Source organism: Sinocyclocheilus rhinocerous, unplaced genomic scaffold (genome assembly GCF_001515625.1).
Source record: "Sinocyclocheilus rhinocerous isolate Xijiao unplaced genomic scaffold, SAMN03320098_v1.1 scaffold885, whole genome shotgun sequence".
NCBI classification, from domain to species: domain Eukaryota; kingdom Metazoa; phylum Chordata; class Actinopteri; order Cypriniformes; family Cyprinidae; genus Sinocyclocheilus; species Sinocyclocheilus rhinocerous.
The window spans coordinates 374,968-390,591 of NW_015630040.1; the positions used below are offsets into that span (position 1 = coordinate 374,968).

At 40.1% G+C, this 15,624-nt stretch overlaps 2 protein-coding genes across 4 annotated transcripts in view; one reads left to right on the top strand and one right to left on the bottom strand.

Moving 5' to 3' along the window:
- LOC107739854 (ras-specific guanine nucleotide-releasing factor RalGPS2-like) overlaps window positions 1-15,624 on the bottom strand; it is an 83,923-nt gene that overhangs the window by 17,484 nt on the left and 50,815 nt on the right. The gene's annotated exons all lie outside the window — the stretch shown is intronic.
- LOC107739855 (angiopoietin-related protein 1-like) overlaps window positions 1,099-15,624 on the top strand; it is a 24,313-nt gene continuing 9,787 nt past the window's right edge. Inside the window, exons 1-2 of the mRNA XM_016552072.1 lie at window positions 1,099-1,339; window positions 12,591-13,487. Of these exons, the coding sequence (XP_016407558.1) occupies window positions 12,698-13,487 (790 nt within the window). The 5' untranslated portion in view covers window positions 1,099-1,339; window positions 12,591-12,697. The remainder of the gene's footprint in view (window positions 1,340-12,590; window positions 13,488-15,624) is intronic.

Sequence of the window (15,624 nt, forward strand, 5' to 3'; positions counted from 1 at the left end):
AGTTAAACGCCTGTATATAATGTTACATAGACAAGGTTAGAAAGTGATTTTATCGCACTAGTCTCATGTAAACACATATAATGTGTTTACATTTTGTGGTTGTACAATCAAAACCATGTCTATTTTAACATTTATTCCAGTGCAGTGGCTCACCCCATAGACCTCTATTCCTTTAGCTGCGGAAAACAAACCCACAAGAAACCTTGCTGTCCTTAAAGGTACAGTTCACCCAAACATCAACGGAGTCCAAACACACAAACAAACACTGGACCCCACTGAGTTTCAGTGTGTGGACAAAAAAACAGAGACATTCTTCAAAATATTTTAATTTGACTTGCACAGAAGTTTGAAACGACATGAGGTCGAGTAAATGATGAATTTTCATTTTTAAGCAAACTATCCCTATAAGGATATCAAGCTTTCTGAAGATCAGATGAGAGCCAAACACACAAACATTCGTGACCGCACCCAAACAGCACTTCAGCTGTGAATTTATACAAGAAAACACGGGAAGGAGATTCTGGTGTCACGGGTCAGATTGTTCAAACACATGCTCCACACTTCATCCAATGATCCTCAGTTTCCTCCTTCTATTTTAAACAAACAACTGAGAGACATGCGTGGGAAGATCATTATCTATTCAACTTGTGGCGTCCTCTCATAACTGCTGAAAGCATGTGCGTGTAGCGAGACCGAGTGCAGACCACAGGAAGGAACGGAGTCCCGTGCTGCTGGGCTCTAAGCGAAAGCAGTCCTCTCCGTCTCCACATAGACCGCAAGCCTATTCTCCCTAAATTCAGAGAGATCCCTCTCCCCCGCTTGCTGTCCCCTCCTCCTCCTTCCCTGCAGAACGAGAGATTTGATGGGAGGTGAAATTTTAGATGGGGTCGAGTTATTCTGTCTCCATTTCAGCACCCATTACATCAGAGGAGGGGTTAGGCCCTTCCCTCCAAAAAGGAGAATGAGAAAAGGAAGAGAGAGAGAGAGAGAAATCAGGTCCCAATCCCCTCCATCCAATCCTCCCTCCCCCATCCTTCGTGAAAAACTAAAGTTGCTGTCCGAGAGTTCCTCAGTCTCCAGAAAGCAGCTGAAGGCTTCCAGAGCCATGCCACTGCCCCAGATCCTGTGAACCCTTGGACAGGAGCTCGCTACTGGGCTGAGCAGGGTCCTGGACACTGGGGGACCGAAACCACAGGAGCTTTGAGCAGGAGGTCTTGATATCCTGGGATACAAGAGATGTGTGCAGCTTTAAGGACTTTTAGAGAGCCACTGGGAGAATAAGGAATCACGGAAGACACCAAGAACCGGTGGACCACAAGGATCTCAACAGAAAACAAAGGTCAGAAGACACCTGGGTAAAAGTGGCAGGTTCTTCACTCACTTGTTGTGTTTTTTCTTCATATAATTTCACTCTTCAATCTGTCAGCAGCTGGAAGTTCTTCTTCATCTTTGTTTGGCACAAGCCTCTACCTGTACGTCCACTGCTCTGTTTTTGTTTTTCTGAACTAATTATCCAGCTGCTGCCCATGTGCTCAGCCAGAGTACGGGTGGGCCAAGCGGTCAGGTCAAGGGTCGTTCTGAGATTTGCATTGGATTACTTCAGTCTTCCTTCACAATCCAATGCAAAGCCGTATAGCACAGACATCAAAGGCAGAGAATTACCCAGAATGTCGCCTCTTGTTCTGTTTGTTTGCTTTTCAGAAAAAGAGATGGGTGTTTTCTGGTCCACTTCAAGGTCATGCAGTAGGGGGCAAAATGCATCTGGATGGGTGTGTTTGTTTGCTTGGTTACGTTCTGAGCCCGATACTCTCACAGAGATTTCCACTGTGCTATCTAAAACAGTGTCGGCCACTCTGACTGTTGTGTCTTGTGGGTTTTCTTGTACTATGAAGGCTGTATTTTGTGGATTCGGTCTTATTTTGAGGACTGTGGTTTGTAGATTCTATTGTAGCATGTTGTAGATGTTTCTTGGTAGCCTGGTGCTCCTCACGGTTCCTCTGGCTGAAGCTCTTGGGAATTTGGTCCACTGAGTGTAGGGGATAAGGGACTCTATTCATAAAAAATGGTTTTAAAGAAAACAAACCTACCAAGACAGAAGGCCGTTTTACACTAACCACTTCCTCATGTAGAAACATCTACATTCTCACGTTGTGCACACACACACACACACACTGGTTTGACAGAAGGCTAATCACAAACCTAGTGTGTGTTGTAGCACCGTTACCCATGGCGCCCTGCTGCTGTCAGACACACAAGGAACAGCACCAGTAGATGCAAGTTGAACAAACCAAATGTTGTCACAATAAATGTCCACAAGCACGTGATTAACACTATTACGTAAGGGGGCGTTCACAGAGGACATGATGTTTTTAACTTGACACACATTATGGTGTCGTAGCACAAGAAAAACATTGAGATGTGACGGACGAACGTGTCCTGTGTGAACACATTATGCAGATAACCATAATAGCGAAACCAAGCCAAATGGATGAAATGTGAAAGCTTAGAAAAACGTATGTTTCCTCAGAGTCATAAAGCTCACTAAAATCCGCTCATAGAAAAGGAAGCTGCTCCTGGACGAATTTCCATGTCATTACTCTTCAGAGAACATTCCGTGCTGAAATGCTGGCATATGGTTCACCTGCAGCACACGTGAAACGTCTTAAATTACCTGTACGACTCTTGTCTTTTTGTCTTTCACACTCAAAGACACTCATTGCATCAATACCTGCGCCTCTTCCTTTGGACAAACAAAAATGAAACCCTGTACGAGGAACATTTAGGAAAATTTCTGATGTTGGAAAGTGTATGAAATATTTGAATTAAAGAAGTGACAGTCTAATGTGATGCTGAGAAAATAAGGACCTAAGGCTGGCATTGTTCACATTCAACGGTCAATTCCTGTGAGCACTAGTGATGAACTTCATCTGTGTGTCGTGAGTTTCTATAAACAAATACAGATACATATTTCTGGCTGTTAGATCATTCATTTAAAAACATCAAATTGCAAATACAACACATCTGAATTCTGACACATTTTTTCCGCATCATTTCTGGCAGCAGAACCTTTGGTAACTAATTCTACTACTAGATTTGCATTTCATTAAGAAAATATTACAGTGTGCAATGGACTTCAGGAAGACAGCCAGCAATGTCATTGCTTCTCTTTCTGAAAGTGCTCTGTTTATCGTTTTCCTATCAACAGGTTAAAACAGAAGAATACAAGCATTGTTTGTTCTCATCTGCGCTACTAAGGTAATTAGAAACATGTGGAGATGACTTCAGGCATTTTGCAGATACACACAGGGTTTCAGGATTTAAGGCTTCCTTCTTTTTCTGTTGTCTGTTATTTTAGCAGCCACAATCTAAAAGTTTTCCAAAAATGATGTTTTCTTGATATATAATCCCAGACTGACCTACAAATTCATCTGCAACTAATTTGGTCTTATTGACTTATTCACTAAAACAGAGCCCAATAAAAATTCCAAGCTAAACGAGAGAGAGAAAGAGTGATTTAGAGATTTGGGAATGAAGTGAATTTGCTTTCGCTTTCCCATAAAGCTTTGCAGGAAAAAGCACCCATTAATCTGTTCAGCTGCAGTAGTTCTCTCTTTAGGCTGGAACAGGTAATGATTTTCACTGCCACTGTTTCTTTGGTAATATGGGGGCTTACTTGCACGCACAGAGATGCAACAGATTTGGTTGCTAGTAGATGTTCCAACTTGACTGCTGTGTCCAACTAAGGGCCCATCAAAATTAAAATGCATTTTGATAAAAGTCATGTGGTGCAACAAACATGCAGAAAAAAGGACATTAAGATAAAATATTAGATCATTTGACCTTTTAATGATAAGACAAGGTTAGTACAGGATAGTAAAATGTCATGTGGTGCGACTCATAAAAAATATATTTAAAATGTACTTTTAACCTTTTAAAATTAGTGTTTGTTTTTTATGTATTTTTTTATTATGTGTAAAATTACATGAATTTATGTTTTAGGGAAAATCTGTTGTTACTTTTACTTTGCTGGTTACACCACATGACATTTCAGTCTTCAAAAGTCAAATTTTCTTGTAAATGGTATGAACATTTTTGAAAGCAAACTGTTTTAAACTAGGCTTCTTTCTTTTCTTTATGTGAACATTCTTATCCATCACTGACTCAACTTTGTTCCATTGCAAGTTGTCTCTGACGCTCATGTCACCTCAAATCACCATCCCTCACTTTAAGTGATTGACTTTCTAGTTGCTTTGTCAGTGATCATCCCTCATTTAGCTTTATACAAGCAAACTGGAGAAAAAGTTCTGCTCTGTCTCTCATGACGTGCGTGTTCCCACACTTTTAGCAAGTTTTGAGAAGAAAGAAGCTTCTGAGAGGCTTTAAAAAAGACCTGTGGGTGGCGATGAGGACCAAGGCCTAAGGCTTCCAAACCACGTTCAGTCAAAAACTGCATTCTCTCGAACAGAACTGCTTCTATTTCCTGCTTTCTCTTTTCTTTAGCTGTGGGCTCCAAAATCAATTAAAGTTCCCACATGCCCAGATCTCACTTCATAAATTCATTACATCATGCCCTGCTGGTCTCCATTCTGCCAACATTCATTTCCCTCTGCACTCTTGGGATGGAAGGATGGCGTTACAAAATGCAACGTGGGGAATGTTTTTTCCTCCTTCCTTGGTCTTATGCTCTCTTCCCATTTTTCTAATTTTGTTAGCACTTCCTCTTGATTGAGCAATATGTTGATGCATCCTGGTTTTCTGTTGAGCGACACTATAAATTACTACCATGCTGAAAACCGGGGCCCGTGTGACGCATTTATTGTGCAGACTAAAGATAATAACAGAAAGCTGCTGTTTGTGTATTCATCGTTCTCTCATGTTGTTCCAATAGTAGAGATTTCAGGAACAACAGCAGAACGAGAATTCTCTTCAGACGGTTTACTCTCGAAGCTTCTGATTCCAGCTGTTCTGCCTTCTGCAACCTAACAAATTCAGTACGGTTCCTCATTTGTCCCTCTGTCACCCATTACTGCTGTCTGTTCCCTTCTGCCCATTTCTCATGTTGTTCCTCTTTCTCTTTTTTATTTTCTATATATATATATACATATATATATATACATACAGGTGAATCTCAATAAATTAGAATGTCGTGGAAAAGTTCATTTATTTCAGTAATTCAACTCAAATTGTGAAACTCGTGTATGAGTTATCTGCTTTTGCCAAAAAATGACTGTTGGAGTTATCTGCTTTTGCTATAAAACACACTTTTAATATGTAAAAAAAGCATGCTTTCAATGAACTTTAATTTTGTAAAGTACCTGTATTTGTTTAAGTTATTATTACTTAATCAAAACAACCCAACTGCAGTTTGATTGATATTACTTGGAATGCGCAATAAAAAAAACTTGATTTCTGAAAAAATAAAAAATAAAAATGGAGTTATCGGTTTTTGCAAATGAACTGTTCATATACATATAGATCAAATAACAGATGTGTTTGTGTGTAAATGTATGTAGTAAAACTGCAGCAATGGCTGATGGGAATAATAGGAGCTGAATAGGAGCTGTCTGGCTTCTGAGATTGGCTTTTATGAGTCAACTTTACAATATCACACAAATGCTTGGTCAGAGTCTGGGTTTGTTGTGGACCACTATTTGGCCAATGTAATAGCAGTGTTTAAATGTAACATCTTGTTGAGTCATGGAACCACAGATTCATCTCTTAAAATTTTATGGAGCTAGTTGTTGGCTTGACTAGCTCAGATCTCATTTCTTTCATAGTTCAGTGACTAAGCATATAAACTTAAAATTGGCTGTCTTGCACAAACAGCCTCATTCATTAGGATGCAAACAGGAAGTAGCCCTGGAACGTGATTAGAGATTTACGTAAAATAAGTCACAACGTGCTGTATTTAAAAACCATTCTGTTTGTCTTGGGATTTATTTGAATTATAAATAAAATAAAAATCTTTACAAGCATTTCTCGGTCTAAGGCTTTCCCCGCCGCCTTGTCAATCCCCGTGGAGGACGCTGTTTTTAGACGCTTCATATCCTTGTCTAAACTTTCCAGCAATATCCTTCTCTTTCATAAAACTGCTCAAACTGACACTCAGCTTTCTGACTAATAAACTCTGCAAGAAAAATACAGGACTTTATGGTCTCATATCAAAGCTTTCAAAGAGTGAAAACACCCTTAACAAAACACTTTATATTACCCACTGGTTTCTAGTTAACCGTTTAAACAGCTCTCAACTGCCCAATCAAAGTCTGACATGAAACAGCTGACCAAATCCTTTAAAAAAACAAGTAAATGCTGAAATCAAAGACACTTGGGCATAAATCCCCCAAAAACAAGAGCTCAAACTCTTTTACTCACTTCAGAGGAAGTCACAATAATGTCATGCCAGACACCACAGGCTGAAATGAAGAGCTGTGCACTAAGCAAAGAGAGAGGCAGTGAGCTAATGATTTGAGCTCAGATCCAACCCTGGCACAGAGAAGAGAAAAAACGCACCTGGTGGCCCACCAAAGCACACTGCACACAAGCAGGCGAGCCAGAGAGCAGCGTTTGCCATTGTGAAATTATCCACATATAACTTTAATTGACTGACTGGATGATTAGATTAATTGACCAGGGATAGTTTGGCTCTTAAAGAGTTTTTTCATCATCTACACCCATATTCAGAAGGTTTTTTTTATAAAGCCAAAGCCATAAATACAACAGAAGAGATGCTGATGTCAGCATCAGCCCTATGGTGTGTTGTTAAAAAGGACAGACAAGAAGGGGCCATGCTGGACTCTTCAGGTCTACGTGCTGAAACTACAAATGACACTTACTGTAAAGATATTGAGTACATTAGATGAGATGATCACGTAAAAATTGCAAAGAAAGAGCAATAAAAAGAGAGTGTGAGAAAGAATTGGCAAAGCTGGCTTCCAAGACACAAGTATAAACAAAACTCAGTAGCAATCCCTCTCTCTTGAAGCTGAGCTTCACAAAAATACTCTGGAGGAATAAAGGATTTTGGCAGCACTCAACAGTAAAAATACGGAATAAGTGAGACTTTATTACTAAAACAAGTGTGTCCCTTCTTCTGGGTATTTTCAAGATGGGTAACCAAGAAGACAAAAACAGGACTGAGGAAAAGCTGATTTCTTTGATGATCTATAAAATGAACCCAGGGACCTTGTTTAACTGAGTTTTGTTTGTACAGCAGTTTCCATAATGATATTCTATAGGGTTGTTTACACAGTACATTATTGTGGTCTAAAGGCATTGGAGTGCAATGAAACCGAATGCAGTGGAGTACCGAATACTGTACATTAACATTTTTTGTTATGTTTGCTTTATTTGATGAAAAATACAGTAAAAAGTCATATTGTGAAACATTATTACAATTAGCACCAACAATGATCATGTGACACTGAAACGGTGAAAATTCAGCTTTGCCATCACAGGAATAATTACATTTTAAAACATTAAAATAGAAAACATTTATTTTAAACAGTATAATAAATAAAGTTCACAATATCACTGTTTTACTGTATTTTTCATCAAACAAATGCAGCCTTGGTGAGGATAAGAGACTTCTTTGGAAATCAATTTAAAAAAACGTTATTATTTCAAACTTTTGATAGGCAGTGTACTTTTAAAAGTTCAACTTTAGCCTTGACACGTCATCTTTTGAGCTGAAATGTACTGTGAGATGCTGAAAAGTTGTAAGACTTGTTGAACTGTAAGAGATATTATCAATGTAGTACAGGGGTCTTCACTTAAAATTGTGAGGTTTGAGGTCCATGAACTGATGGTTTTTGCCAGACCAGGGTGTCTGCAGGATATTTAAGCTCAAATGTAAGACTTTAAGACCTTTTTTAAGACCTGCACAAATAAAATTAAAATTACTGTAAAAGCATGATTTACAGTTCAGACACAGGTTTTCACAAAAACATAAATGATAAACTTCAGCATTTCAGCCTTAAGAATCAAAAGTATCAATTATTATATTAATTTAAACAATTATTATCAGTCAATTATTATATAAATTAAATAACATCTAAACATATTTTACTGTCTTCTTAATTGTTTAGATTTTCATAATGCATTATCTTCTTGTCGTTCCACCAGTTCACATTTACAGCTCTGTGTTTGTAGCATTGGTCTGAACAAAAACAGCAGAAGGGCTTATTGAAAATGCAAATTCATTCTCTGCCAGCAGGTGCCGCTTTCAGGACAGCAGAAATATAGCGGTTTCCCCGGTAACGGCAGTACACAAAACAGCGCAGCACCTGACTTTGAAATGTTCAGCGCTCATATTTATTCAATGAAATTATAGCCTTCTGAAGTTTAATCGTCACATTAAGCTATATCACAATTCTTGTCTTTCCGTCCCCAAATTTAAGACCTCCTGAAATCATAAGACTTTATTGGATCGTTTAATACATTTTATGGCCTTTCATTTAATACAACTAAATTCAAGACTTTTTAAGGACCTATCAACTTTCATAATTTTTGAGAATGCAATTGTTTTTCACTCACGGAAAGTTTCATCTGTCTGCGAGCCGCTTTCTGCTCTCTTCAATGCACGCAAGCCTGCACGTCTGAACGTAGCAACAGTTAACTGTAGTAGCAACTTGTGGCGCCGTAGGACCCAAACGGCCCTACTGTGCTGACCTTGATGTGACTAATACAAATTTGACTTTTAAAATGCGTCTCCAGATCTTTCCACTGATAACTTCTGTGCCTCACATTTTTAAACGCAAGAACATGTTCGTTGAACAATTTTTTAAATTCTGCCTAATGCAGAGGAACCACTGGGATTTAGTCTTTGACAGCCACCATGACTGATGTTAGCAGAGTCAAACCCAATGAAAACAAGAATGCAGATTAATTGTTCATGTGCTACACTGGCCGGTGACATCATGACAGTGATACCCAAGGGAACCCAAGGGTATCAGAACAGTCAGGAGGCAGTTCTGGAAGCTCTGTGAATTATGGCTACTAACAACACATGAAGAGCCAATTGGCTGGAACAGTAGAGGGTCACTGTTGTCCATACAACACAAAGCTAAAGAGGATGATAAAATGAATCATGGGAACAGTGAGATGATTGTAAGGAGTGTGGAGATGTATGACTCAGATGGGTGGGGATAGGATAGGGAGCCACTGGGATCACTGGTACTAAGCCCTAGCCAAATCAAGAGCAAAGTTGACAAAAGCCACATTTAATAACTAATTACATTAACCTAAGCTTGCTAGCTGATTGTCCTAGCTACTGACAACTCCAGTGCGTGTGCCAGTCAAGAGTGTGAGGCCTTGGGTTAATTCTGACAGCTCCGAGGAGAAGCAAACCAATGATACTGAAAATTGTTATAACAGCTGACAAAATGTTAATATTCACATTTATTCATTTGGCAGACTCTTACTTTATCCAAAGTATTATTTAAGTATACTGTACACTTCAAAATACACACAGATCATGTGTTTCCTGGGAATCGAACCCATGACCTTGGCATTGGTAGTGCAGAACTCTACCAGCTGAGCTACAGGAACTGAAAACTATTACATGAGATTTCTCATGAGTTGGGAAACGAAAGTGTTAGATTAATGATTTATATATTGAGGCGCACATTCTCATCTTGTGTGTAGCCATGAGCAAACACATACCTTAGCTGTCTATTACTATTCATTAGTGATGGTGAAAGGTTGAGAGACTGTGTAATGGAGACAAACGCAGCCGTCCATTTTATGGCTGAAGGGAGGGAGAGAAACATAAGCAAATCAGAAGGCAAGAGTTTTCCTCTCAATTCCTCAGGTTATAGCATTCCGAACCACTACGTCCTGAACCGGTCTTTGTTGGTTTGGGCCGACATTCCCACATCTGTTCTGGATATGTTAGCTGCCCATTACTACGCACAAGCCAAAATATTTTGAATCGTTTTTCCTGTGTGATTGTGAAAAATGACAGGAGGGAATCCAGTTGACTTAGAGTCTGTTGATAGTTAAAGATAATTAGGTTGAGTAAGTCAGAGAGAAGGAGAAAGTGATGAAAATAGAGACAGACACAAATGGAGACAAATCAGCAGGTTTCTGGACTGCACAAGATCTTCTTTTCCCATGAAGTCAGGTTCAAGGCCGGGTGTCTTGTTTGGCAGACCAGCCAGAAGGACGATTATGTATGTGACCCACTTTCTGCACCATAGCCCAGATTTTCCTTAAAACCTTGTCTTACACTCTTCTCAATTTCTAATCTCTTCACTCCACACAGCTTGCTTCTCAAAGTCTGTAGCCTGCAGTGTCAAATTGCTCCACCGTGTATGATTAGTTCAGCCCCGATTAGGCTGCGTTTGATTGTGGCTTTCATTTCACTTTACGGTTTGAAAGGAAGAGTCAGTCGTTTTGAAACCCACCCCTAAGAATTTCAGGTTAGCTTTAGATTACTGACTACATCCGGACAGAATCAGTCAGTAGGACCTTCAAGCTAACAAATATAAAGTTATAATATAAAGAAACTGTGGAGGAGAGCTGAATAAAAACTCCGTAGAGGCTACTGACCCTGGCTAAGTTAAACAAGTTTAGGCATAGCATGCTAAACCACTGACATATAAGGCCCCTGATTAGCACTGAGAAGTCTGATTTTAGCAAACAAAGCAAGATTCATCTCTCCAAATTTTCAAATTTTGTACTTATGGTTCATAGTAACACTTATCTAACTCGCTCTCAAATTAAAAAAAAAAAGTCAGCAACACATTCTTATAGAGGCAATATGGTGTTCCAATGGAGCTGAAGCAAAGAGACAGTTTCACCTTTGTTATTCACTGTGTGGTGTATGTAGAACTGTACTGGATCTGCAGACACATCTTTGGTCTCGCAGCACAGATGGCAGAATTGCTGACTGAAAAATGTGTCTGTATAAACAGGGAGGGGGACCTGAGAGAGTACATCTAGGTGTTGATGAAAAGCAGAGCTCAGCATGGAGGGAAAGGTGATACTGGGATTAGAGAAGCCTAACGCAGCTCCCGGAGAGTGCTGCTAAGACAAATACTGAAGACATGCTGGGGTACTCAGAGTGGGAGATTGTTAAATACTGAACCATGTAGAGTGGGCTACACAGCAGGATGTTAGAGCACGTAGGAATTTGATCCCCTGAACCCTGGAGAGCTGGTGAAGGAGGTGGTAAGTTTCAGAGCAGGAGGTACAAGGGTGGGAGAATGCAGGGATTAAAGTTCCGTCGCTATGACGGATTTCCGTCAGTTCATAAAGACAGTCATTTGCTTCATTCCTGAATGATTCAGCCGTTCGAACAAATCAAGTACAAGCCACTTTTGTGTTCTTCTGTGCCACCTCAGTAGTACAAATTAATTTATTAATACTAATTTCAAATGATTGGTAACTTATTTGTCTTATTCTACATATTGTTTTAAATATACATTTTAAAAAGATTATAAACATACATTTTTGAATTTGACAGATGAAAATGATGCCATTACAAAGGTAAAAAGAAAATACACCTGTAAGTCACTTTAAGAAGTCAAATGTCACTTCGTATTAGGAAGGCTAATTTTTGATCAGAATTTTTGAATATTGATCAGAAGGTGCTCCTAAATTTTTAAATTAGGAGGACAAGCGCTCCTAATTACAAGAAGAAAACAACTGCTCTTAAACTGGGTGTGTGACAGGTATGGCTGAGGAATGGGGTTTGGTCAAATAAATTTGGCAAGTCACTGATTTTATCACTGAATCATTCATTCAATTGATTCATTCAAACGGCTGAATCATTCAGGAATGAAGCAAGTGACTGTCTTTATGAACTGACGGAAATCCGTCGTACCGACGGAAATTTAATCCCTGAGAATGGTTATAGTCCACACTAAAGATGGGGTTGTGTATAAAATGCCATGGTAATGACATCAGAGGAGAGATGAACTGTTAGCGGACGATGTGAAGCATCTAGATATGGGCATGTGTTAGTGGAGGATGTGAATCGAATGTGTGTTTGATTTAAGTGTCTGAGACAAGACTGAATAGCACAGCAGGGTGTCTGTGATAACAGAAGGGGTAAAGGTTGTACACCATGTTGAACTGCTAATACCCATACTTTTCATGGCAGCATTCCATTAAAGCATTGAAGGAAACAAGAAGAAAAAAAAAACACTTCACTGGTCTTGTCTGGCCTAATGACAGCCCTTGTGGAAGTCCACTTTGCAACATGAGCTACTGGGTAAAGGTCTGCTGTGAAGTCCACACTAGAACATGCTTGGCAAAAGAAAGCTCATTCTTTTTCCTTATTCCACTATTTCTCACTCCTCATTTGTAGTTGTCAGCAATGTAGATTCTTTGTCACAGCCCCTTTGGCTTAGTAAACAGGACATTTTTGTTGCGGTTAATTCATTCCGTAGCTGTGGTTGACTTCTAAATGGCCCTTCTGAGGCAAAGTTTAAAGACATTAAGCCACCTGCAAGGTGGTGTCTAGAAAAGTAAAACTAAATGCTAAATGTTACTGTAGCTTGCATAAGACAAACATAATGAAACTTTTAAAGGTAAGTTGATGATGTACATGACTGCTGATTGACAGCTGCTTTTCCTTCTCCTTATAGGTGAAGCATTTTTTTTGGATTTTCTACTTCGTGGAGGCGGAGGAAGAGAAGGGTAAACAGAAGAAAGAAGCCAACAAAAAGTAGGTGAGGTGATAACAGAAGCAACCATGAGAGACATAACATGGTGCATGGGCATCATGCTCTGCCTCTCCATCTGCTTGTTCGGCAAGAGCCACTCAGGAAATGCACTCATGCAATCTCGACCACGGCGAGCACCTGCCGATGACTCCAAAAAGTGCTCCTACACTTTCCTAGTGCCCCAGCAGAGGATCACAGGTCCGATCTGCACCTCTGCCACCGGGCCCGAGCCAGACAAAGACCGGGTGACACGTATGGACATTGCCGATGTGCGGGATGTCCTATCCAAGCAGAGACGGGAGATTGAGATGCTGCAACTAGTGGCGGACGTAGACGGGAACTTGGTAAATGAGATGAAGCTTCTGCGCAAAGAGTCTCGTAACATGAATTCCCGAGTGACACAGCTCTACATGCAGTTGCTTCATGAAATTATCCGCAAGAGGGACAACTCCCTAGAACTGGCGCAACTGGAGAACCGTGTGCTGAACGTCACCACAGAGATGCTCCGACTGGCCTCCCGTTACAAAGAGCTGGAGCTACGTTTTGCAGGCCTTGCTGGCACAGTTAACAACCAATCTGTGCTCATTGCCGCCCTGGAGGATCGTTGTCTTCGTGGATATGGACGTCAAGATCTTCCTGCAGTTCCGCCGCTGGTGCAGGTGGTTCCAGAGAGCATTCCAGCAAACAACAATCGCTTCACCAATGAGATTCAGAGAGACAACAACAACAGAGCCTTTCCTAGAGGATCACGAATGGATGCCCCAACGCCTGACCCACTGGGAATCCCACCACTCCCACAGGGCACCCTTACCTCAGATGGTTTGTGTTTGTTTTCACAATCTTATCACAGAAATGATACGTTTTGACATTGACAGCTTCTATGGATTAACAGTCTTAAGGGAGTTACAATGTCAGGTTTTCAGGGGAGATGTGGTATCTCTCTATGCTACCATGCAACACAAAATGTTGTGGTAACAACCCAGCAGTTTCTGTACATATATTCTCCAATATTTGTAGAGAAGTAAATGATGTGGAGGGCGCAAATTTGACAGCTCATGTCTTGTTCAGATCCCACTTCCCATTCTCACAACTGTCTCAATGACGTTTTTCAAAATGCTGACAAAGTCCTTCTCTTTTTCCACATCTTGGTGACACAATGCCTCATAAACTGTTAAATAGCAATCTGTTATGGGGCCAGTATCATTGTGGGCACTGCAAAAGTTTCCATCGCGGGTGCACAGTGGACATACTCGTGACAAACCCTCTGAAAACTAAAATAACAAATGGGACACTGTACAACTACTGTGCCGCTGAAGGTGTTGCATTTCCCCCGGTGGCACTACACGTTTCCCATGAAAGTGGCTCTGAGCCCTTATCCTTCTAAAGCAGGGGTCTCCAACCTTTTTTACACAACGGACCGGTTATATTTTGAAAATATTCTCGCGGATATATATTAGTGGTTCAACGGGTCATATTGTGGTTTTTGAGTCATGGATCGGATGATTTTTCAGATAAACAAGAAAAAAAACATTTAAAGCACAGATTGAGAATGCCGAGAAGGGTTTTTTGACAATTTTATGTGTATGTATCTCAAAAGCAAGGACACGTGAAAGAGGAATCAACTCTGTATTCTTCTCGCTGTCTGAAACATGTCTCTGTGCGTGAGCGTGCTTCGGGTGTGTGCGGCTGCTGTGCACACCGAAAACAGCATGTGAGTAATGAATCAAGTTCTCTTTTGCTTCTTCTTCTTGTGGTTTAAAATCGCTTGAACTTGTAAATTGGCAAATTAATCTGCGAATCTCCGAACTGTGGGGCCTGGTCCATACGTTACGTATCATGGATCAACTGCGATCCGTTTAACCTCTAATATATGACAAATCAGAAAAATCATTAATTTACTAATTGAACATTTAATTTACACTCCATAGCTACTCCATTGCTACTCTATAGCAATCGCATACAACAAACAAAAATACAGAATAATTAGAACAATCTATAATCATTAACACGCAATAAATACAGACTGTCATACACATGTTTCCCAGAACGTTCTTGCGACCCAGTAGCAACACTTCCACGGCCCGGTACTGGTTTGCGACCCGGTGCTTGGGGACCTCTGTTCTAAAGCATGAACACACAGCCAAGAACAGACTGCACACTGTTGTAATGCCAAAAGTTACTGAGACAAATCTCAGAATCCTCCATTCCGCTCCTGCAGAATCCTCTCTGGCAGCCCATGAAAACAAAATATGAGCTCATGGATTCCTGAGTGCACATGTGAAAACATGCACCCACACAATCCTCCCGGAAAAAAATTAAAGATTAAAGAGGGTCAGAGAAGAGAGAGATGGATAAACTGTTAGTCTAAGCTTGAACTGGGCTTCTTCTCCATAAATGCATGTAGCTGTCCAGTAAGAAGTTACGTCACACATAAGAACAAGAATATGCAACACAATCTACAAGATACCCTCTTCAAGCACTTAACCAGCAAAAACATTTTCCTTCTTTCACACACATGCAGGATAGTGATGCTGCCTCTGTCAATAAATCTAAACTTGAAAGCAGTTTCCATTATAATGTGTTCTGACAAAAAATTCACTAGAACAATGGAGCAAGCAGTTGTTATTTTAGACAATAAAATCATTAGAAATAAGACAGACAGAGAGAGAATTTCATTGTCTGTGTAAGCAAGCACATACAGTGGGTATAGAAAAGAATCACCCCCCTTTAAAATAATCACATTTTGTTGCTTAGCAGCCTGAAATGAAGACAGTTTTTGTTTTATCCAGCTGTATTTACTCAGTGCAACTTATAACATCCAAGTGAAAGATATAACACCAACCCAAAGAAAACTTTCTTGAACCACCTTTTGCTTTAATTACAGCCTTTAGTCTGTTGGGATATGTCTCTGTCTCTACTAACTTTGCACATCTAGACTTTGCAATATTTGCCCACT